This window comes from Phoenix dactylifera, chromosome 16 (genome assembly GCF_051530095.1).
Source record: "Phoenix dactylifera cultivar Ajwa chromosome 16, Ajwa_hap1_PhDact_Kaust_v1.1, whole genome shotgun sequence".
Lineage (NCBI taxonomy): Eukaryota > Viridiplantae > Streptophyta > Magnoliopsida > Arecales > Arecaceae > Phoenix > Phoenix dactylifera.
This window is the reverse complement of record NC_143205.1, coordinates 23,074,349-23,098,740: the sequence shown is the minus strand read 5'-3', so window position 1 is coordinate 23,098,740 and position 24,392 is coordinate 23,074,349. Positions and strand designations below refer to the sequence as shown.

Here is a 24,392-nt window from a genome sequence, read left to right as displayed (position 1 = left end):
ATAAAAGCTGAAATCATGGATTGAGCCGCCTGTTTGGGCAGGTCCTATTCAGATAAGCGAACAAAAAAAAAAAAAAAAAAAAAGGCTCACAGGGATTATTTTTCGAATCCAACAGGCGATACAATCCATGAATCCAACATGAAATACAATCCAATTATCCAAACAGGTTCTAAATATTTCCCTAAAAACCATGATTTAGAATTGTTTAAGATATTCTGAAGCTTTCGCTTGCACCAATTCGACAATGATAAATAGTTTTGGAGTCCATTTAGCAAGCTAAAAGTAATTTTTCTATGCATATTCCACAAAGCCTGCAACTCCTACAACTTCTTAAGTACTACTTCTAACTTAGGCACCGGTAGGCAATAATATACTAACTCAGGGATCAACAAACGATTTTGCCCTGTATAACCTAAAGTCAGCAAGGCATGATACTTGCAACTCATGCTCTGGTAAATAATTGTTTATTTAGGGACCTAGGAACAATTTTTGTTCACCTAATGGCACTTGCAATTCAGGAGCTGGTAACTAATGAGATATCCACTCAAGAACTCAAAATAATTGCTTTGTATATTTCATAAGGTCAGGCCACAGATGATGCCTGATGAATAATTGATGGTCCCCTTGGAGATGAAATAATTATCCACATCATACATAGCACAAAGGGACTGCTGATAGTTTGCAGTTTGTATGTGGTTCCAATAACTAGGGAACTCCTGACCAAGTAAGTTCTTCCAAGGGTCTCTCAATTTTTTTTTGTTCAACTTAGTTTACTGTTGAAAATGGGCACTTTTTCCTTCCTTTCCCTTCTTTCCTTTCCCTGCACGTCTCTTTTGTACGTCGCATGTACTTTTTTGGTACTTTTGTGCGTCATCTGTACTTGGGAGCATTTAGTTGATCCCAGATTAAGGAGAATTTCCACTAGAATTCCAGATTATTTTGGAAGGAAAACCCTAGATATCACTTTCAAAACACAAAGGGCGTAGTAGAAAGCTGCGGTCTTGCCACCTGTCCGCACAATTGCAAAGCAGTATTCTCATCCACATCCAGTTGAGTATTCATAGATGATTCCATGGATCCATTAGATTTTTCGTAATGATAATGAAATTTTTTTCCAAATTTCCATAATCGTTTTGTTTTCTTGGTCGTTGGAGGATAAGCCCTATCCTTCGCCCTTCAACTCCACACCTCAGTTGTTTTATGTTTGACTTTTCGACTCCGTATCTCAGTGGACTACTATATGCCCTTTTCAACTCCGTTCACCACAATTTATCTTTGAGGCAGGCGACAATGATTTATATTCTATTTCACGACTATCCTAATGTTAGAATAAAGATCACATTTTTATCAATAGATTGTTCACTAATTTCGAGTCTTTTTTTTTTTTTTTTTGCTAACAAAAAGAGAAGAAGGGGGTGAGAACCTCATCCGCATAACAACCTCCACTGGACTCCCTTCGTACTGGAGAATGTCGTCCTACTGGAGAATGTTCGATACGGACAGACAAGTTTTACTTATACCCTTCCCATCCAGCATCACCTAAGCAACCGACAGACCAAATAGCGACAGGCAAACCAAGCGGGGGACATCCAATCTCCATATTTAATCGACGCCCGCACGTTTAGAACCTGAACCACTCCGATGAAATCAAAATCCCGTTCCCACTGTGCTACCACCTCGATGGTCCGAGTCCCTCTTCGCTAATACGTTGTTTTACGTGGTCATTTCGCTCTCTATGTTAGTAAATTATATGGATCCATACGAAGGTCATTTATGCAACTTTTAGTTGCATTGCTGCCAAGGGGAAACAATCGAGAAATATCACTAGACCAAATGTATAGATCTTGGCCTACAGAAGGCAACTGTAACACGTTCTAGATTACGCATCAGATGCATGAGAAATGAATCATGATTCCGAAATTAGAAGCCATAGGTTAACCCCTTCATTAACACATTGGTAGCCCACAGAAAAACCAACCATAAAGATGAAGCACAGCATCAGCCACAAGAACTTTACGACTGTACATCTTAAGGAAAAAAAAGAAAAAAAAATTGAATTAGATAAACAGAATCTCCTTTCACAAGCTAGAAACATAGTGCCCGTCAATACCGAGATGCCATGAAAGATGCCCAACTTCGCTCGTGCTCCCTCTCAATCCGTATAATGAAGTCCTCTTCCTCTTGGTTCTTAGAGGACCCGACCTATTGTGCCCGGACATGTATTCCACCGTCAAAGAAGATGTAGAATGGGGCCTCTGCTTTTCATCCATGGAATCCAAACTACACTCCATGGTCATGAAAGGAGAGGTATGCCCATAATCATAAGCCAGGTTCGGCGAGCACCCATTTCTCCACCAGCTGCACTCAGGGCCAACATCTCCCATGTAGCCATAGTCTCGACAAGAGGATGACCCTCTCTGACTCTGAGAATCTTCGCAGGTCTCATCCATTCCTTTGTATACTAGTTTCAGTGCCTGCACAACTTCTCCCATGAATGGCCTCTGAGATGGCTCTATACGTATACACTTTGAAGCTATGGCTGCAACACTGGCCACATCATTGAAGTTGGAGTTTCCATGCAAGGAAGGATCTATTAATTGCTCCAGACCTTCCCTGCTGGTCAGCAGGGGGCGTGCCCATGTCACTAGGCTCACTGGCATCTGAGACTCGGAAACATATACAGGCTCCCGGCCTGATAAAAGCTCCAATAAAACAATGCCGTAGCTGTAGACGTCACTCTTTACGGTCAGATGCCCTGTCATTGCATACTCTGGAGCAACATACCTGCGATTCACAGATTAGAATACATCGGCATTCATGATAATTAATAGTCATAACTGCATCGACACCGATTGATATTTTAACCAAGATTAACACCACGATGAAAAGTGCGAAAAATGTTAAAGGGTTATTTGCTAGTGTATGCATGTCTAATAAGCCTTCATGACATCTGCTGTGCATGGCCATAACATGTGGGTCAAGATGACAAGAAAGATGCATTTGATGTTGATTGGAAAAACAACAATAGACAAATGATGTTATGGCCATAGGAGCAACAAGTAATATTCAATCTGTCTACTTTAATCACTGTCAGATCCATTTGATGTTGATTGGAAAAACAACAATAGAGAAATGATGATTATGCATTGAATTGATTTCACAAGTCTATTAAGACATGCAGTTCATCACAAGCCACTCACCATAACTTGAGCCATGTCAATGTCATGCACCCAATTAGCATTATGAGATAAAGTCCACTTTACTAGTCATTGCAGATCCCTAAATTTAGAAGTATGTAAAAGCATACATTGTGGTAACTGTTATAGTGACTAGGATTTTCACCCAAAAGCATAACAAACACATAAAGACAAATCAAACTAAGGTGCAGTACATAACACATCATCTATTGCTGGAATTGCAATCAAGGTATGTATGGGCCCAGGTCCTTGGCAATTTCATGTTACTTTATAAGCAAATTATTTGGCACATAATGGTAGAAATGAAAAGTAATCCATACCCAAAAGTTCCCACAACTCGAGTAGAAATATGATTCTCTCCTTCTGATGCTTCCCTTGCCAGACCAAAATCTGTGACCTTAGGGGTGTAATCTTCCTCCAATAATATATTACTGGCCTTAAAATCACGATGTATAACACAGGGGTTGGAATCTTCATGTAGGTATGCCAGGCCTCTAGCTGCACCAAGGGCAATTTTTATCCGAGCATCCCAGTCTAAAGGTCCTTTCTTCCTATCTGCACCTGAAACATCAGTGCCCACCCACTATCAGTGGATTGTTATTTGGGAATAATTTGATTAGTGCATGGAATATCTGCTGACACATGATGAAAATTTCAAGAAAATAATTTTTTAATATAAAACTTGTTATATGCATCTGATAATGTACACCAAAACAAGCAAAAGATTGACAAGAAAGGAAGGGGGAGCATCCGTCAGATCAGCAGCAAAAAAGTAATTTCAATTAGATAATAATGTTTAATTTTATCTATAAACGACTGACTAGTGAGAGTTGTGGATTACAAAACAGTTTGTAAATAGTTTGTTTCAAATACAATTAGCATAATCAATGATCAACAAACATCCATAAAGAATATCTCAAGTGTGTCATATGAATTTACACAAGTAACAACAGATTACACAAATCAGGCAGCTGAATTTGTAAAAAAGTGTAATAAAAAAATGTTGATGATAGCTATCACAGTTCTTTCAACAGAGAACTGTACGAGATCCAGCACGAGACATTTGTTGGAACCAATTCAAGATCTAATGAGACACAAAAAACCAAGAATGTACTCATAGTGCTAAAAGTGAAACCTTTTTCAGAACTGAGGGATGCATGAAAATGCCATGACTACATAATGAAAAGCAACAATCTCAGAAATGTACCATGCAGATGGGACTCAACACTTCCATTGCGAACAAGCTCATAAACCAGACATCGTCTGTTCCCTTCAATGCATATACCAATCAGTTTGACAAGATTACGGTGATACAGTCTGCTAAGCATCTCTACTTCTGCAATGAACTCACAGTCACCATTTTGGTCCTCCCTTGTAAGCAACTTAATAGCAACCTCACTTCCGTCCTCCATGATCCCATGGTAAACACGTCCAAACCCACCTTCACCTAGAATTCTCTTAGAGCTGAACTCATATGTGGCCTTCTCAAGTTCCACCAGTGAAAATGTCTTCACTGATGGTGCGTGATTAGCCCTTCTGGAAACACATAACACCGACGACGAGCCTGCCAAGCTGTTTGATGTCATGAACTTGATACCTGCATCATAAAAGAAAGACAATGCATCAAAAGGTTATTATAATAATATCAAACATATGAACCATAACATATGTAAGTACATGACAAAAAAATGTTGTGGTTCAGACAAGCAATGAGAACTAAAGCAGATGCAATTCCAGTATGGAGATCGGCCTTACAGATCCATATTCTCCAAGCACTCCTATTTAGGGCTGATGTAATTCCACAACAATCAAAAAACAAAATTGTGTTAGTCCAATTGGCCAGTTGGCCGTTGGGAGACCAGAAACCTATCATTGTAAATTATATATTAGCATTGATTTTCTTGAAATTCTGCCTCTGTGAGACTCGTCAATTTATTTGCAGGAAACCAGCCACTGATTACACAAGTTGGCAAAATTGTGAACATATGAAATTGTGCACATGAAAAAATCTAAGCTCTCAAAAGCGCTTGATTACCTGTAATAATTAGGCTCAGATATCATAATTACATCAACAGAAATCTATATGGACACTGATTTAACTAACTGGATTTATTCCCTTTTTTTTGGGTGCTCTTTGCTGAAACCCAACTTGATAGCCGCTTACCATAAAGCTGGAAGAAGGCAGTTTCATTTATCTAGTTAGATATAAAGCTCCTGTAATAACTGGAATAAGCTGTTTTCACCTAGAGGTAGCAAGCTGTTTTACGAAATTTCTAAGAACTAGACTCCAGGTGCATTGTCATACGTACATGGATTATTGTCCTTGTGGGTGCAATTCATAATGAAATACAATGAGCATTGGCAAAAATTGCATTTTGAACCTAGGTGATAACATCAAACATGTTTTCTTCCTTCCCACCACCCCACAAGAGAGAGAGGGTGAGGAAAAGAAAAGGAATCATTGTCTACATTGATTTTGTGTGTGTGTGTAACTAAACCACATACATCCCGATCAGGCCCCAAGCCCCGGGCCCCAGCCATATTTTCCCATACAAACTTTTCAGGTTGTAAGTGCTATCCTAGTCATATACCAGATGTCAATATGATGCCAAATCTGCAAACATAATATTCAAGTAACGGCACAATCTACTTTTTTTTCACCAAACCTAGTTATAATAACATGAGCATGTCTTCCAAGCTTGTTTAAAAAGTATCCAATGGTAGCATTGCATTTTCATGAAGCAAGGGTATCTAACAGTGAAAACAACCATAATGTTAATGGAAGTCAAGTAAGCCTAAAAATTATCTTACCAGATCTTTTAGCGACTGACAGGGAATTTGTAGGGCCCTCAGCAGGAACTGGTTTACTGAGTTTGATCACTTTGCAGTAAAAAAGGATTGTTATAAAGCATCCCAAGACAATTGTTACAGATGCAACAACAATCACAGCGATGATTCCAGCACTCAATTTTTGTGTCCCCCCAGTGGGAACATCTGCTGTAAAAGGATGTTGATGACGTCCAGTGTCACCAAGGCCGAACCCTGTGGATCCACCAACCACAAATGGTGGAGAGGAGGGAAATCCTGTGATGGTGTTTGCACACACGAATTACAAAAGATGCATATGGTTGGCAGCAGACAGAAAGAAATGAGGTGTGATATTACCTGGATAGTTGACATCAATCACTTCATAATTGCCAAAAATGGGCATGTTTATTGGCACCTTCTTCTGCCAAAACCTCTCATAAATTAATAGAGCGGTCATATGGTCAAAATTCTCCCCAAGAGGCACCAAGTATATAGTAACTCTGGTTTTTTGCTGATCCTGGCTACTACCAAGGGCGGCCATGATTTTCACCTGGCTTTGTTTCAAAAATGTGCCAGCTGCAACCTCAACTTCGAGTTCTGCTATATGCGTAAATAATAGATATGGAGCTATTCTTAGATCAAGAACTACTCGTATAGGAAATACACAACCACATGGAGACCCAATTGGTGTGGAAGTGAGTGGTTCAGAACAGGAAATTCCATCACATTCTGAAGATTAAAAAAAAATAATGAACAATAATGGGAATGTTAAAGATTAGACACCAAATAAAAACTGATGAACATGAATATAATAGCAGCAGCATTCCCACTTATCTGATAAATTGTCAAGTTATACTATATATATGAAATGCATAAGAATTTCACATTATGTAACAATTTAATCAAGTCACATGAATTTAAAATCACAAACCTTGGCTTTGAGGTGGCACAAATGAGCTTGGTGAAACCACATTAGGTATTCTTGGCTGATGTTTCCACACATGTGGACTGCGAATGGGGCCTGCAAGAAAAAAATTGATTAGATTCCAAAAAAGAACAAAAGAAAGAAAGAAAGCTCTACAGTAATGAATACATCGACCACCATGATATTTTGCATGGAATGGAGCATGCGTTGGTCCCAAAAGTGAGGGTGCTATGGTCCACATTTCAGGTGGGTTGGACGGATTTGAAGCTGGACTTAATGTCCTTGTTCCTGAACAGTATCTCGACAAAGTTAGAAAATGATCATGAATTATGAATGCAAGCATATGCGTTTGTACATCAGAAGATGCAACACAACTGAGCAGTATCATTGCTGACAAGCGTGAAGAAAGAAAGTGAAATTGAGACTTGAGAGTATGTTTCCATAAATGAAACATTTAATAAAACCAGAAGATATTTAGTGCACGGTAATAAGATCTTCATTCCTATGTAGTGTGCTGTAATACAATCTTCATTCCTAAACAGGTTCGATTAAGCAATCTATTCAACCAGTTTCAACATACACTGAATGTCAAGTCAGCATCTTACACAACCACAATGGATGAATATTTTATGCCTTAATGCAGTATTTGTACTGAAATAGGGGAGTTGTAGTTGATGTCTTCCTTGGTCTGAATAACAAGTTTGAAATGTGCTGGGGTTCTAGTATTTGTATGATCTACGTATGGTCTTTATTGATTTGAAGAAAGTTTATGGTAAAGTATCAAGAAAGGTAATTTGATGGGCCTTAAGAAACAAAGGTGTGCATAAACAATATATTGAAATTATTGCTGACGTGTATGCTAGAGGAATGACAAGCATGAGTGTAGCTGTCGTATTCTGGTCACAATGGACTCATGTCAAAGATCATCATATCATTCATATCTTTGCATGTCAAGTATACATGGTTTAAATGGTAGCATTGAGAAAAATGTACCATCGTATATGTTATTTACAGGTGATACAACATTGATTGATGAAAAATGAAAATATTAAATGCTAAATTGGATGTACAGAAGAAAGGTTTCAAAGATAAGAGTTTTAAAAGCAATAGAAAAGAAAAGGAGTTCATAAATTGCAATTGTAGTTGAAATAAAGCCAAATATGAGAATCTATTGCTAGGTTTCATTATATAGGACCTATTAACCACAATTAGTTGGGATAAGGCTTGATGTTTATGATTATAATTATCTAGGATCTATTATGCAAAATAATGGAGATATAGATTCAGATTGATGCAATAGAACTAGAGCTGGCTAGATAACATAGAAAAATGCTTCTTGGACGTTATGCTATTGGTGCATATCGTTGCAACTTAAAGGAAATTTTGCAGAACAGTAGTAAGACTATAGTGTTGCAGTAGAGGTTTTATCTAAGCACTAGGAAAGTAATGTTTGTGCTATCATGTCTTATAAAATGAAGTAACTGAATGATCAGATGAGTATCATTTGAGATAGAGCATGACTATAAGTGATGATCCACATTTTAATTCCGATGCCAATCAGAAAGCCAAGATATGAAAGCGATTCATGGCCAAAACTTACAAGTTTGTTTGAAAAGATTGCGAATGTAAATAAAGCAGAAAATCAGAGGCACAAAAAGAAATGCTGATTTTTATTAAAAAAACTAAAAATTACTTGAATAAATATATCCTCCTTTTAATTACCTGATTGATCAGCCTCCTAGTCTTTAACCAACATATCATGATTTTACCCCATCACTTAAGAGCAGGAGTTTTGTTGTCTCAAGAAGTATTTAACTGATCCAACAGCTCATTGATCAATCTCTCAAAGCATTATAGTCTTCTCAATACCAAAAATTAGTTTCTGAAAAGTTCCACCCCCAACATAATAAAGACATTCACCAAAAAGCCATCAGTAGCTACTGTTTTTCAAAAACAAACTCTATTTGAGAGACAATCGTTCAATCCATGCACAGTCCAAACCAAGTCCTCACCCATAAGCACAGAATTATGGTATCTTCTCAAAAACCTACTATTCTTTGCAGAAAACAGAACTTCTTTCACAGACGCACCCTCCACTGCTAATATGTCCGATTTCCGCATTGCAGTATCGGACAGAGTCAGCTCACAATCCCCAGAATCCTCGTTTGCCGGCGCCCCACCCCCCCCCCCCCCCCCCCCCCCCCCCCCAACAACACACACACACACACACAAAAATCACATAAAATAGTCCGGAAACATGCTTGAATAATTAGAATAAAACAACACGTCAAGAATCAAAATTTTACAGCAAGGGAAATAAATCAAACAAAGACATCACCAGGAGAGAGAACCCCAGTGGATGATACAGAGAAAAAGCATCTATTAGAATCCACACAGAAGTCCCAAGAATCAGCGTTTTAGCACATTACTTGAAAAAACCCATCAAGAATCAAACTCTCAAAGCAACAAGAAACAAATCGACGAAAGGCTTCAAGAAAGTACCAAAAGCGAGAGAACCCAAGTGAAACCGAACGAGCAAAAGCATCAGCATCACAAGAACGCGCATCTTCTCCTCCCTTCGCTCGAATCTAAGGGAGCCCCAAGGAGACTGCCACAGAATCACCGGAGAAGTTCAAGAAGCCCCCCATTCCCCTTCCTGCCGAGCCACATTGCCTGCATTCTCCTTCCGCCGCCGTCGCAGCCGGAGTAGAAGGTGGAGAAGCGGTCGCGCAGCGGAGCTCCGGTGATGAAACCCTAGCCCGAGAGGAGGATTCCCAGATCCATCTCAAGGGGAAGCCGATTCTCCCTCTTCTGGTCTCAGAGATGTGATGAGCACAAGCGAGCGAGAGAGAAAGGAGAACAGCGACGGCGAACAAGAGAGAGAAAAAAGGGAATGGGGAAAGAGGAAAACGGAGAGCATTATATCACCGTCGCTGCATCCTTCCTTTGTTTTCTTTTGCCGTCTCCCTCTCCGTTCGTCTCTTAATCTCTGTGATTAGAGTTCAAACAAGGGAGAGAGAAGGACTGAAGCAGAGCATAATATCCTCCGGGAAACGAGTTTCACTGGAAATTTTTTAATCTGGATTTTCCGAAGGAAGATTTTAAATAAATTAATTGCACCTTTTTCTGATTATTTTTTTTTAATGTGCTCCCCCGGACTCATGGTACGTCGGCAGAGTTTCACCTTCCTGTTTTAGGATTCCGCTTCTCTACTTAAGCAGCTTTTAGGGATTCCAGTCTTTAGGTGCTCCCAATTAGAGACATCTTATTTATATTTTTGGAAAATTTTGATTAGTATGAACTTTGAGGTGGGACAGAGAATCTCTAGTAATAAGTTGTCTGTTAATATTTTGTGCTCTTGAATAAAAAATAAAGTAGGAGCTTGAATCCATATGTGTGAATTGCCGTGGTATTAAAAAAAATAAAAATAAAAAATAAAAAAAAGTTTTCTGTTTTTCATAATATTTTCAAGCATTATTAGGCTTTAAGTCCTAAATGAGTCTCATGTGGGCCCTCCTTTTCGAGTTGAACTGAAACTAGATAAAGCATAGATGACATCACTTCCAACAACTAGCACTTTATGATTCGTCATCACAAAAGTAGTACATTAAATAACAATATAATCTTGCTATAGAATGTGCTACAAATAAAGGGACAATTAATGTATTATTAATTTTTTATCAGCATGACATCGATTGAACTTATAAATTGTTGTGTGCCGTTAAAAAAAGTACAGGGTGCATAAATTCAAATTGTCCCTTGAATTGAATCGATCCTTTTCTTCTTCCTTTTTTCAGTTTACCCAGCATTATTCTACATAATTAGAACTAAAGTATATTGCATGGAGTTTGTTTCTTGGTGGTAGACCGATAACTTACCTATATGCCGTGGCCTTAGATGATGCACATGGTCCGGCACTTGGCTAAGATACATGCCTCCTTATGCATGCCAACTGCCGCACCAGCAGGGGAAGGACCATACGGTATTTTTTTTTTTTCTTTTGGCAAAATCAGGTATTTCAAACATCACGTATACAAATATATTCAATAAAATTAAAAAATAAAAGATCGCGGAGTGCTCGAGGCAACTCCCCCTCCGACCCACATGATACTTTCGAGATGGCTGGCCACGTATGCAGCCATCCAATCTGCAGCCCTATTAGTCTCTCTAAATACATGCTTGGCTTGAAAGGCCTCCATTTCTTACCATCACCTAGATATTTCGAAGCAAGGGGTGATCCAAGCCAGCACTTCTCGGACCTTTCTGGATCTAACTAATTATCGTAGCCAAGTCATCCTTCAAGATAATTGAGCTACCCGATAACATTTGCCACGCATGTCGAAGGTCTACCCAGATAGCCCTCAACTCCGCACCGGAGACCAAAGTGTTGAATAACTGACAGCCGTCTACTGCCACCACCCTAAAGTTTGGGTTCCTGATGATAAAACCCTCACTTCCTCTTTTACCTCCGTTTGAAATGGACAAATCAAAGTTCATTGCATAGAGTTTGTTTTAGCACTGCAGCTTTCTTAATTGACTTTTGAATTTGAAAAATAGTGTAACCTATTGGGATCAGAATTGTAGAGGATGGACAAGAGCGTAAATCTATGTCATCACATAAATTAGTAAGCATGTTCGGTATGTGTGGATTAAAATAACTCTCCATATAATCATATTATTAAGACTCGGCATGCGTAATGCGCATGTTGAACGCAGAAGAAGATCGATAAGCAATTAAAAAGTCTATCCAGGTCAAAAATTAGGAGAAAAAATAAAAAATAAATATAAGATAGGAAGGAGAAATTTGGGACACTCTTAATATGTAGAGCTGTGGCATAAGATGCTTTTACATGTAGCGTCGAAGGCTTCGAAAATTAACCTGGCATTGTTAGAGTACGAGGGTTTCACAAACTATGCGGCAGATAAACCATCATCTTCTTGTATTTAAGCAAGAGCCATTATTTGATATTTTTATTATTCATTCAACTATACTATTAGATTAGTAATTTGAATCTTTATGCTGAGATGATTTGGAATGCATTAGTATGAATTGCACATTTAATTTGTACACCGTGCATCTATTAACATGATCCTCAAAATCAAGATTGAGACTACTTGGCCGCCATTTTCTACTTTTGATGTGGCCCAGTGGATTAAAAAAAGACGGTGATCATTAATGTTTGTTTCTGCTCACTCAGGTACTAAGGCATTAATTTGCTCATGAGCGAAGGATGCAACAGGAGAGTAGTTTCCAGATTTGACATGGCAAGATTGAATGAACAAAAACAAACAAAAAACTAGACCCACAACACGATGATGAAGGGACAAACCTGCTAGCGAAAAACGCATGGATATTTGGAGAAAGGTGCCCCTCAATCGGAGTTGTGGTGGAGCAGACGTGGCTGTTGGCGGTGGAGGCCTCTGAGGTACTCCGGTTGGATAGACCTCTGATAGCTCAGGATATCTGAAGCTCCTCATTTGCTCGTGGAGCGCTCTATTTGATGTTTTTTACATGAAAGCCTCCACCTCCGAATTTTTTCAAGGTCAACTTTGATGGATGTATCCTACAAAGCGGTAGGAGGGGAGGCGCGGGCTTTGTTATTAAGGCTCCGGATTCCTGGATGATCGCGGCTGGGGACTGTCACTTGTTTGACACTTCTATGCTAGGGGTGGAGTTGAGAGCGGCATGGGCTGGCTTGTGCTATGTACGGCGTGCATTGCAGAAAGAGAGGTTCTTTTGGAGGGTAACTTTGCGACAGTTATTGAATGGATCCAGCAGGTTTTAGGGGGTTCAGCTATTACTACCTGCTGCTGCGAGATATTAGGGCTATAGGCCAGAATGGGCTAGTGATCCAAGCGAAGCATATCTTCAGAGAGGCCAATAGGGCTGTGGACTGGGTGGCTTCATTTATTGCCAACTATTCGGGAGACCACCTATGGGTGAGAGAGGTGGATCTAAAAGACTCCACCTTTAAGCTTCGAAGACTCACTAAACCCTTAGCTAAGCTGGAAGTCTCAGGTATACTTTCATAAAAGATCTCAGGGCCAAGTTTACGGAATTTGATGGAGCTCAGTTGGATGTGCGGGGTCTCGGTTCGCGTGCGCTGACTCAGATATATGAGAGGGATCTTCTTCTGGGCAGGAATGATCACCGGATCAAGCACACAGATAGGAGAACACCAGTGTCAGCAGCAATCCAAGCGGTAGCAAGAATCTTCGATGGTAGCTGATCCTAAGTAATTGTTGTTGTTCATTGGATTCCGGAGGAATGACTTCGTTAGGATTGGAGAATTGCTGCGATTCTTCCTGAATAGACTCGATTCTTCCGTCGAGAGTGACTTTGAAAGTCTTACCTAAACTCTTCCGACTGAATATGAGAAAGCCTATAAAACATATGGAAGCTTTCTAAAGTTTTGATTTATGAATTCACCGTCGAGATCTCGGTTGAAAAGAGATGTCTTGAGCAATCAGAGAAGCACTCCCGCATCTGCTTTTCCTGAAGAGCTACCTTCTGATGACCAATCTTGAGGAAGTCGAGTGTTGTACACCTCTTTCACCTTGGAATCTTATCCATAAATCCCTTTTTCAACTATTAGAATTATTGACTAAAGGGAGATTGCACAATAAAACAACTTCTTAAAAACTGACTTTATCGACTTATAAGTATGTGAATAAAAGTGGAGAATCTATACCCCCGACTTACCTAACAGAGGGACGAGGGCTTTCTCTCTGCGCTTCACCTCTTATCTTTTCAAATGCCTTTGCCAGAAACGGTATCCGGCTCTTTATTGAACCAAAATTCCTCTCTTTCTCCTCTCCTTCTTTTCCGGAAAGCTGAAATTCCGTGAAACCGGTCCGCTCTAGCCCAAAAGGAGATCTTCTGGAAAGAACGATCGTCAGTCTCTTGGCGGAGATCCCTAGTGCACTCTGGGATATTTTGCATTTTGATTTTTTTGGTTGTATCTATACACGTTATGTATGATATTTTTGTTTTAGCAAAAAAAAAAAAAAAGAAAAAGAAAAAGAAACCCGCTTGAGCTCACTTGCATGCACACGTGCAACTTCAGTTCTCCCCAGCCAGCCTTGTGCATGTGCGACTACGTGGCCCCAAGCTCTCGACCTAATCCCTCAAACTGTTCAAGGCAGGGCAGAGAGAGAGAGAGAGAGAGAGAGTTCTTCACAATCTTGTATTAGACTGCCAACATATATCCTAAAGGTTCTAAAGCAGTTTCTATCAACCATTTCCACCATAGATTGAAGTTCTAAGAACATAAACTAAGTTAATTTGCATTTATATATACTTGCACGAACAGCAAATGTTACACAGGCTTTCCCCATTCGACCCTGTCAGGTGTCAACTGTCCCCAGGCACCAGTGTAAGCAAGAAGGGAATTCTCGATGGCCATCAATATCACCAATTAAGATTTATAATTACTTTCTACGCATCTTTTTCGGTATCTGCTCCGTAGCTCACAAACCGATTGAACACGTCGAGGCCGATCCTAAGAGCAGAATCCAACAAATACACCGTGCTAGGGGAGACGAGGCCGGGGTTTCTATGGAGTTGGAGCTGATAAGGGCGAGGAGAGGCCATTGGAAAATCCCGGTCATCAATGGGGAAGCGGACGGAGGTGGTCGGTGCTCTGGCAGGCAGCGCCGGTGGCTGGCGCAGGATGGATGAGGAGCGGCCTTTTCTTGAAAAATAAAAAAATATATGAATCTTGCAATTTGGTTAGCAATTCTTTTATATCTAAGAATATAATAACTGATAATCAGATATAAATTGTACATTTTGTTTTTGGTGGAATAGTTATTCCATAAGTGAGTACCATTTTTTTTGCTTGGCTATATTTTTTGAACTTATTTTAAATTAAATATATATAATCTTTCAGAAAAAATAAGAATAGAAATGGATATTATTTTTGAGGTACATGAAGCCTAATTCCATCAATCTCAAGCGTACGGAAGAGAAGGGGAAACAAAAAAAAAAAAGGTGGCCGTCTGCTGATGGTACGCCCGTGAGCCGTAGAGGGTAGGTAAATTTACTCGTAACCCCCTATATAATATAAAATATACAAAAAAAACTAGTTCAAAACCTTTTTTTTTTCTAAACAAAAGTAGAAATTAGTTCAAACGTAACAAGATTTTCACCCATGAGTGTCGTGTTTGAGTTCCAGCAATTCTTGGCAGCCCGAGTGTAGGGACTGATTCAAAATAATTCTACCTTTAAAGTTTCCTATATGTTACAAAATTCGCAATGGTGAACCAATATAGGAAGTTTGAACTAGACATGGCGAATGGCTTTCTGGGATATAGTTCAAAGTTTACATTTAGTTTTACGTTTAATCCCCTATAGAATGTAAAACTTAGTTGTTTATCTTAAGAAGCAAATACTCATAACAAAAAAGGAGCACATTTATCAATTTGCATTGGGAAAAGTATAGTAAAATAGCAAAACTCAGGATATTTCCTCATGTTGATGAGATTGTGAAATTCATAAGTACTTTTAGAATCAATTGCCTTGATGTGATCTAATTAAAATTGTCTTATAGTATGTCAATTCCATAATTGATGATATGCAAAGTTCCTTTCTTTCCTTCTGTCAAAAAACTATGCCCTGAGGGAATTTAGGACTCTTATACCCATTATTGACCACTTAAAATGTACATCTACACATTTATTTGGCAACATGTGACAAGCCATTTGCATAACTAGCTTATGTGGTTCATAATGTGGGTTTGCCATTCATTCTGTGAGCAAACCAATGTAAAGATTCCTGTGCATAAGTGGCTGCCAATGTATTAATGCTCTCTGTAACTTTAATTCTCTAGACTTTGTGAATCATCTCTCATGATTCTATTCCATATATAATCATGAGAGGCCCATGCACAAAGGGGCCATGGAAAACTTCTTTCTCCAACAAAATGCTTGCTAGAGAATATGTTACAACATATAATTGTGTATGGTATGCATGTGAAAAAAAAATATTTAGTTTGTGTTGTTTGTATATTTTTCTTATTTTTTGTGTATGAAAATCTTATTAAGCATATGTTATAGATAATTCAGAATAAGAGGTCCTTGTGTGCAAATTTTCCTCAGGACAAGGTGTGAAAGAGGAGCTTGGAATAACTAGGATATAGAGACTGCTGATTGCAACTATGTCCTTGTTAAATTTATAATTAGACGTCACGCTAGCAAATGACGCATTGAATATAGAGACTGCTGATTGCCTATGTCTGCAAATGGGTAGGGTGAAGACTGGGCCAGACCCAACTTGCTTACCCTTTGGGTCATAATTTTAGACCCAGGCTTAACTCGTTGGCTGACTGGATTGGGTGAGCTTTGGTCCGGCGCATGAAAACTATTTAAACCAAAGACTCATCCGTCTGAGCCAGGATTAAACATGACGTTGACCAAAACAAAAACGTCCAGATCTGGCTTGAAACTATGCCGGATGAATATTGCAACTTAGTTAGCAATTTTTTTATACCTACAATATAATAACTGATAATCAGATATAAATTCACTAAATGTTAGAATAGAAATATTTTGTTTCTGGTGGAATAGTTATCCTACAGAGTGCCATTTTTTGGCTTGGCTATATTTTTTGAAATTACTTTAAATTAAATAAATATTATCTTGAGGAGAAAATAGAAATATAAGTATGATGAGGGGCTTAGAACTATAAAAATAAAGAAAAGACTAAAATGTCCTGGCTTGAAACAGTGCTGGATGAATATTGCAACTTGGTTAGCAATTCTTTTAAACCTAGGATATAATAATTGATAAGCAGATATAAATTCACTAAATGTTGGAATAGAAATATTTTGCTCCTGTTGGAATAGTTATCCTACAAGTGTGCCATTTTTTGGCTCGGCTATATTTTTTAAAATCACTTTAAATTAAATATTGCAACTTGGTTAGCAATTTTCTTATACCTAGGATATAATAACTGATAATCAGATATAAATTCACTAAATGTTGGAACAGAAATATTTTGTTCCTGTTGGAATAGTTATCCTACAAGTGTGCCATTTTTTAGCTTGGCTATATTTTTTAAAATTACTTTAAATTAAATATATATTATCTTGCAGAGAAAATAGAAATATAAGCACGCATGAGGGGCTTAGAAATATGAAGATAAAAAAAACTAAAATGTCCAGGTTAAGCTTGAAACCATGCTGGATGAATATCGCAACTTGGTTAGCAATTCTTTTATACCTAGGATATAATAACTGATAATCAGATATAAATTCACTAAATGTTGGAATAGAAATATTTTGCTCCTGTTGGAATAGTTATCCTACAAGTGTGCCATTTTTTGGCTTGGCTATATTTTTTAAAATCACTTTAAAATAAATATTGCAACTTGGTTAGCAATTTTCTTATACCTAGGATATAATAACTGATAATCAGATATAAATTCACTAAATATTGGAATAGAAATATTTTGTTCATGTTGGAATAGTTATCCTACAAGTGTGCCATTTTTTGGCTTGGCTATATTTTTTAAAATTACTTTAAATTAAATATATATTATCTTGCAAAGAAAATAGAAATATAAGCATGCATGAGGGGCTTAGAAATATGAAGACAAAAGAACTAAAATGTCCAAGTTAAGCTTGAAACCATGCTGGATGAATATCGCAACTTGGTTAGCAATTCTTTTATACCTAGGATATAATAACTGATAATCAGATATAAATTCACTAAATATTGGAATAGAAATATTTTGTTCCCGTTGAATGGTTATCCTACAAGTGTGCCATTTTAAAATTACTTTGAATTAAATATATATTATATTATTTTGCAGAGGCTTAGAAATATAAAGACAAAAAAAAAAAAAGGTGGCAGTGCGCTATTGGTATGCCACTGAGCCATTGTGGGTATCATGGTGCGGCGGCCCGTTAAACTTTCACCGGTTGAGAGAGGCGGACGTTTTCGCTGCTTTGTAAAACTAGCCTGGCGTTTCCCTCCGCGTCACGAGATGCGCGGCTCAAACCTTCAACTCGAGCCACGCATATCGCTACCCAACTTCGAACGGGAGCACCACACCACGAAAAACCCAGACCCTAACCCAGCGTTCAAACCACCTTAATGCTCCTAATTGGGTTACAAACTCTCACTACAGAGTTCAGCAGAATGGCCCACGAGACTTCTGTCTCTTAAAGCAACATATTATTCTGTAGGCAGGCGATGTGGGACTAAATTGACCGGCTTCCCTTCCGCCATTGTTTCTTCTATGGCGCCAGCCCTATATAATTTTGTTCCACCCGGGCCGAACACGCCGGAAGAAAGCCCACGGCTGAGGTGCAGCTAGTCCGTTCAAGTAGCCATTAAGAGTCTCTAGCATTTGGTAGGTCCAAGTCTTTATACTCCGCCTTCAAGCCTTCCCCTTTTCCCCCGCCTTTTTTTACTATTGCAACTGCGAGAAGGAGAGGGTTGGATTGATGGAGATGGTGATGACGGTGGTTTCTATTTATGCTATCTAGTGCAAGAAAAGAGATTTTAAACACCATAGGGAAGGGAGGTGCATGTCATTTTCTTGCCTCTGGTGGTGTTGAGGACGGCACTGATTCATGTGGTCTTTTGTTCCAGGTTTAAAGGGCCTTCAACTGTCCTCTTTGGGCGCTGAAAGATATGGAGGCCGGGAGGAGGAAAGGAAAGAGACGTGGCTCTATGATTTGCTCCGTGTCTTTCCCTTCCATTACCCCTCTCGTCCTTCTTTTACTCGTGTTCATCGGCAACGGAACGTTCAGCGTCTCGGCTTTGAAGTACACAAGCACGAGGCGCATCACGAGTCTTGGATTGGCAAGGATCCAAAGACACTTGGAGAAGATCAACAAGCCTGCCGTGAGGTCCATCGAGGTAAGGATGATGGTGAGAAGTCATGGAGAGAGAGAGAGAGACAGAGAGAGAGAGAGAGAGTCGTTTGATTTTATTGTTTGGCTTAGCTCTTTCCAACTATGTTTCTATAGAGCCCGGACGGAGATATCATCGACTGCGTCCACTGGCACAAGCAACCGGCTCTCGATCATCCCCTCCTAAAGAACCACAAGATTCAGGTTGGTAACCGGCTGCTTCCTTTGAGAGTTTAAGAGTTTCTCTTCCTTGATATAATATTCTTTAATGACCCAATTTCTCGTGAATTATGTTAGAGAGCGGCACCTCAGAGGCCAGCATTCAGAGGCGGCCGACGACCGGAAAATTACAGTGCCGGCGGTGCAGCGAGAGGGGCTTGGCAGACATGGCACCATGTTGGTCATTGCCCGAAGGGCACCGTCCCGATACGGAGGAGCTCCGTCGATGATGTATTGAGAGCCAAATCTTTGTATCACTATGGGAAGAAGCAGCAGCCAAAGGTCGATGCACCGGATGTGGACGGTGGCAAGGGCCACGAGGTATGCACAAAAGCAAAAAAAGCTTTAGATCTTATTTACTTCCACATTGTTCCCTTGTTCCTCGTAATGAACCTTGAAGAAGTAGGTTTAGTGGGAAGTTGAGAGGGTGAAGGAACATTCGAAGCCTTGTTTGGGGAAGAGGACTTGAGGTCGTCTTTTCCTAGGGTCTGGTTGTTTCCTTCTTTCCGCTGAGAGGAGCGATAAAGATGGGGGTCTCTGCTAAGAAGGTGGGTGGGAACTGGGAAGGAAGGAGTCGGTAATAAATGGTGTTCATATCAACAGCGAGAGGAAAAAAAAAAAAAACTTGTTTCTTTTGCACACCACCTCAGATTTCACATTGACACTTTCTTTTTCCACCCACATGTAAAGAAGTGGATACTGCACAACAGCATGCATTGAATGGACTAGAAGGTATTCTTTAGTAAAAACTTGAAGGTATTCATTAGGTACTGGAGGAAGCTATCATGGCTATAGTTCCTTTTTACGATTAATCCTGTTCCTTTTTAGGCTCTTCTTTAATTTCTTCCTTTTTTCCCCACAGTATATACAAGCTATAATTATTATAGTGATGGAAAAGAATTCTAGTTTTCTCATGAACATAGTTTTCTGGTAGCTGGCCATTGGCTTAGATTACATGGCATCTTATCCAAGCACTTAGCATGTGTAGAAACTGCATCAAATACGTTGCCGAAGCATTAAGTGTTGACTACCAGGCTAATTTTATAAAGTTTTGCTGTGTGCAATTGGGTTTAGCATGCAATTGCGTACACTAGGAATACAGAAGGGATCTATGGGGCTAAGGCTACGATCAACGTCTGGGATCCTTCTGTCCAAACGTCTGGCGAGTTCAGCCTCTCCCAGATCTGGATCCTCTCTGGATCATTCAATGGCTCCGATCTCAACAGCATCGAAGCTGGCTGGCAGGTATTTCTCTAATTTCAGTCCACAGTTTCATAGCTTAGGGCCATAAAAATTTTTAGCACTAAGTGGTTTCTTGTCAATAATTTAAATAAAGCACTAAGTGACTCGTCCACAATTTAAATACTGAGTAATTATTATCTAGTAATTATATCTCCTATGACTGAAAATTCTTTGTTACCTTCTTTTTTTCTTTGCTTCAAATTTTTTGGTTAACGTTACCTTAATTACCTTAAAATCCAAAATTGAGAATAAGGAATTCTTATTAGTGCAAGCCGAAGAATCTTTTTAGAAGAATTGTGTGGTGTAGAAGATTAATCAAGCAGGGTGGGGCGAACTTGTTGAATTACCTAGATTGAAAAATTTGGAGAAGTGACAAATATCTGATGCTCTCCAAGAACTTGCTCTAGGTTACGACGAACCCTAAGCTTCGACATTTTAGCATGCCTTCATCTAAGGAGGAAATCAGCCATCCTTGACAATCAAAACACCTTCCTAAATAGCGCCCACATCGAGGATATGGTCTCCCTGTGTATCATGAGAGACCACATGTCACCTTGAGATTGAAACACTCATGATATCATGCCCTACTAGTCACATAGAAATACTTCAGAAAGCAAGAATAAGAGCACCTACTTCAGCACCTGCCTCACTTATGATTTATATACCCCACCTTTGAGTGCAAAATTGTCATGCGAGGTGCGCCAAAGTGGGAATTTCGATCATCTGTAAGCTTGTCATTTCCAAACAAATAATGACCGACCTCAAAGACATGATGTTGTCAACATTTTTCTGGACAAACGCAGAAAGAAGAAAGGGTGATTTTTCTCCATGTAAGCATTTCCCATCTATATAATCATGCTCTCACCCCATTCATGCACGCCCACAACCAAAAAGATAAGAATATAAATAATAACAATAATAATAGAAGTGGATGGAAGCAAGTTAATTTCATCAAAGGCGGATTTCTTGTATACTTTAGGTTCCCAATTGATGGGGACTTCAAACTTTTGCATTGAAATCAAATAGCCTGTCGGAAAAAACAAGAAGAATAATAAAAGGATACTTGATACACTCCCACGCCTCACACCAGAATCATTTGCACCACCTTCCTGGTGAAAGCGGCCTTGCAGCTAATCCACACCTCTGCATGGATTTGATGATGGATGGGGCCAATTCTAAGAATGTTATATGATGCATGCCAATTGCTTGTGTGGAATGGCTTATCTGAAGCTCTTCATTTCTTTCTAGTCAGGTCAGCCCGGAGATTTATGGAGACAGCAGTCCCAGGCTGTTCATCTACTGGACGGTAATGAACCTTTCCCTCAAAATCTCTCAAAGCTCCCAATATATACTTCTGTTTATGTCCTAATATATAATTGCCGATGAATCAAAGTCTTTCGAACAGTTAGCTCGAAAAAAGATCAAATCTTGTTCTTGGAAATTTATCAGGGTTATCTTCTCCAAGGAGGACATAAGTAACATCTAATGGGGCACAGAGTCTAAGTCTGCAAAAATATTATGCATTTTAACGGTAGCTGTGCTCTTATGATGCCACAGAGCGACGGATATCAGGCTACAGGGTGCTACAATCTTCTATGCTCAGGGTTCGTGCAGATCAACAACAAGATAGCCATTGGAGCAGCTATATCGCCAGTATCATCATATGAAGGCAGCCAGTATGATATTACTATTCTCATATGGAAGGTAAACATCTCTCAAGAAGTTCAACTAAGCAATTTAAACATTCAAAGGTTTGCAGGGCAGGTGGTTATAATGCCAAAGTTACACTTAGTTTAACCACGAGATAGAACAACAATAAGAGATCCTCACCAAATACAAGAACCACTTAAATGCAGATTGAATACCCAAATACATGAACCACCACTCTCAAGATGATCTTCATATATTCATGAACTTTTCAAAAGGTATTTATTAAGTTTATTTTCTCAACAAGCCAACTCATGCAGCTGCGAGCCGTACCTACCACATAATTGATGAGCATTTAGTTCATGTCCCATATTCGCCTCACAAATTTAAGCATCTATCAGTACCTTTGCCTTGCATGGTCAGGTCTTCGAGGACAGTTGACAATCTTGGAGGCATAAATTTTCAGGATCCAAGGCTTGGAGACTGGTGGATGAGCTTCGGCGACAGCGTGCTCGTGGGCTACTGGCCGGCCGAGCTCTTCACACACTTATCGGACCATGCCACATTGGTGGAGTGGGGAGGGGAGGTCGTGAACACGCGGCCCAACGGCGAGCACACCTTCACCCAGATGGGCTCGGGCCACTTTGCCGAGGATGGGTTTGGGAAGGCCAGCTACTTTCGCAATCTCGAGATTGTGGTAGACTCCGGCAACAGGCTCAGCTCGGCCCGGTCCATTGCTACAGGGGCCCAGAACGCCAGCTGCTACGACATCATGGGCTTCTCCAATGCCGACTGGGGAATCCACTTCTACTACGGTGGACCGGGCAACAATCCTCGGTGCCGTTGAATTCCTCCTCTTAAGCTTTCTCTGCCTCACCACACGGCTAGTTAGTTTCTTAATATCAAAATTCAAGGTTCCTTTTTTTTTTTTTTAATTTGATCCATGAATAGGGTTCTGAGGGTCATTTTGGTTGCTACTGATGCTTCCATACATGATATATTATTCTTTGATTGTCAGGAATTAATTTCCAATCTACAAAGAAAAAACGTTTGCTATATCATCAATATGATGACCCGCCTCTTTTTTCTATGCCAGATGATAAAGATTAGAGACTAGCCTCATGCCTCGGACACACTGCAAAAGGTCTTGTAGAGAGATCTGTCATGGCCTAATTCGATTGTTAAAGAATATAACACACCACTGAAGTCCAGGCGTCCACACATCCTACTGCCAAAGAATGCTTAAAACCAATAAAAAAAAAAGGATCCACATGCAAGAACAATCCAAGGGGAGTCTTTCTCAAGCTGGGTGCATCTAAAAATGGCTCCATATTGTATGTATTGTATCGAAAAACTTTATCTAATTAGTTAACAACAGATGAGTCCTTGTTGTGAATGCCAAGTAAAAAGAAATTAACAAAAAACAAAATCTCTACAAAAGATGATGAGATGGAGCGCATAGCGTCTAATGAAACCTAAATTAAAGATTAGCAAAAAAGAACTTTCTACTAAGAAAGACCATGGATGAAACTAGATTAATTGGGCAGGTATAATTCAGTTGATGTAATGTCAAAGTCTAAAGTATGAGATTCATAACAAATCAAAAAAAAATATTCTAAAATATGGGGATTTAATAATTAGGGTAAGATTCGGACAACTACATTTCAGAAACTACAGCTTCATTTTCAATTTTGTAAGAAACTGAACATGCCTAGCAGGAGCTGGACCACCATGCACAACTGGTTCTTTCTGCCTATAGAAAAGAAACATAAGGAGTCTGGAAAGATGTATTGGTGAAAGCAATGACATTAGTTGTCAACCTGTCATAGCATTGCTCTCATAACCATGTTGGAAAAAGACAACCTGCTTTTCGATCCGGGTTGGGGGATATCAACATCATTGTCCAAATTTTATTGTGTTTTCAAAATTCATGTAAAGAGTTCTCAAAATTTGACCAACCTACTTCAGGTGATTCAAAAATTCACTAGGAAAAGCAGAGCTAACGGGAATAACAAGGGCATTTGAAAGGATTGGGTTAAAAAAATGGTTGGAGGTCACCATACTGACTACTGCAGATCTCTTAAGGATTCAAGGAATGCTACTCTTATCCAAAATTCTCTGTTGCTTGATGGGCAAAACAAATGGAACCACTAGCAAGTACTTCTATATCTTGTTAAGGGGCACTGTGTTTCTGATTTCATGGCTGGTTGTGGATGCTGGAGTTTCACCCATAAGAATTCCCTTAGAAAAGAAATTTATTGTGTCTCCTATATAAATCCTTGCACAAACTGATATGGCCACATTGAAACTGATGATAAATTGTTCATTTCGAACTGGCAAGAAGATAATGGCATTTCTCTGCATATACACGTCCCACTGCTTCAAAACCTCGACGAAAACCCTTCCAAGTTACAAAATGTTACCACAAAAAGATCTGGGGAAGGATGTCAATTAAAGTACCATCGTCAAGTAGCTTCAATAACCACACGCATG

General features: G+C 39.4%; 2 protein-coding genes across 3 annotated transcripts; one reads left to right on the top strand and one right to left on the bottom strand.

Annotated features, from left to right (window-relative positions):
* Nucleotides 1-1,909: 1,909 nt before the first annotated feature.
* Nucleotides 1,910-9,938, bottom strand: LOC103711866 (receptor-like serine/threonine-protein kinase ALE2). 2 transcript variants are annotated; one of them, XM_008798174.6, is made up of 8 exons: nucleotides 9,433-9,938; nucleotides 7,108-7,218; nucleotides 6,937-7,026; nucleotides 6,363-6,734; nucleotides 6,009-6,281; nucleotides 4,405-4,794; nucleotides 3,518-3,758; nucleotides 1,910-2,784 (listed from the first exon to the last, which is right to left on the bottom strand). In XM_008798174.6, exons 1-8 carry the CDS (start codon nucleotides 9,494-9,496, stop codon nucleotides 2,079-2,081), a joined length of 2,247 nt encoding a protein of 748 aa, XP_008796396.2. In that variant the 5' UTR covers nucleotides 9,497-9,938; the 3' UTR covers nucleotides 1,910-2,078. The 2 variants fall into 2 exon arrangements, with proteins under 2 accessions (XP_008796396.2, XP_038970902.2); XM_039114974.3 differs by having other exon boundaries at nucleotides 6,363-6,602; nucleotides 9,433-9,825.
* Nucleotides 9,939-18,492: 8,554 nt separating this feature from the next.
* On the top strand, nucleotides 18,493-22,963 carry LOC103711905 (protein neprosin-like). Its single transcript, XM_039114973.3, has 7 exons — nucleotides 18,493-18,798; nucleotides 18,909-18,995; nucleotides 19,089-19,331; nucleotides 20,085-20,255; nucleotides 21,505-21,558; nucleotides 21,810-21,956; nucleotides 22,366-22,963. Exons 1-7 carry the CDS (start codon nucleotides 18,571-18,573, stop codon nucleotides 22,744-22,746), a joined length of 1,311 nt encoding a protein of 436 aa, XP_038970901.1. The 5' UTR covers nucleotides 18,493-18,570; the 3' UTR covers nucleotides 22,747-22,963.
* The last annotated feature ends 1,429 nt before the right edge of the window (nucleotides 22,964-24,392 follow it).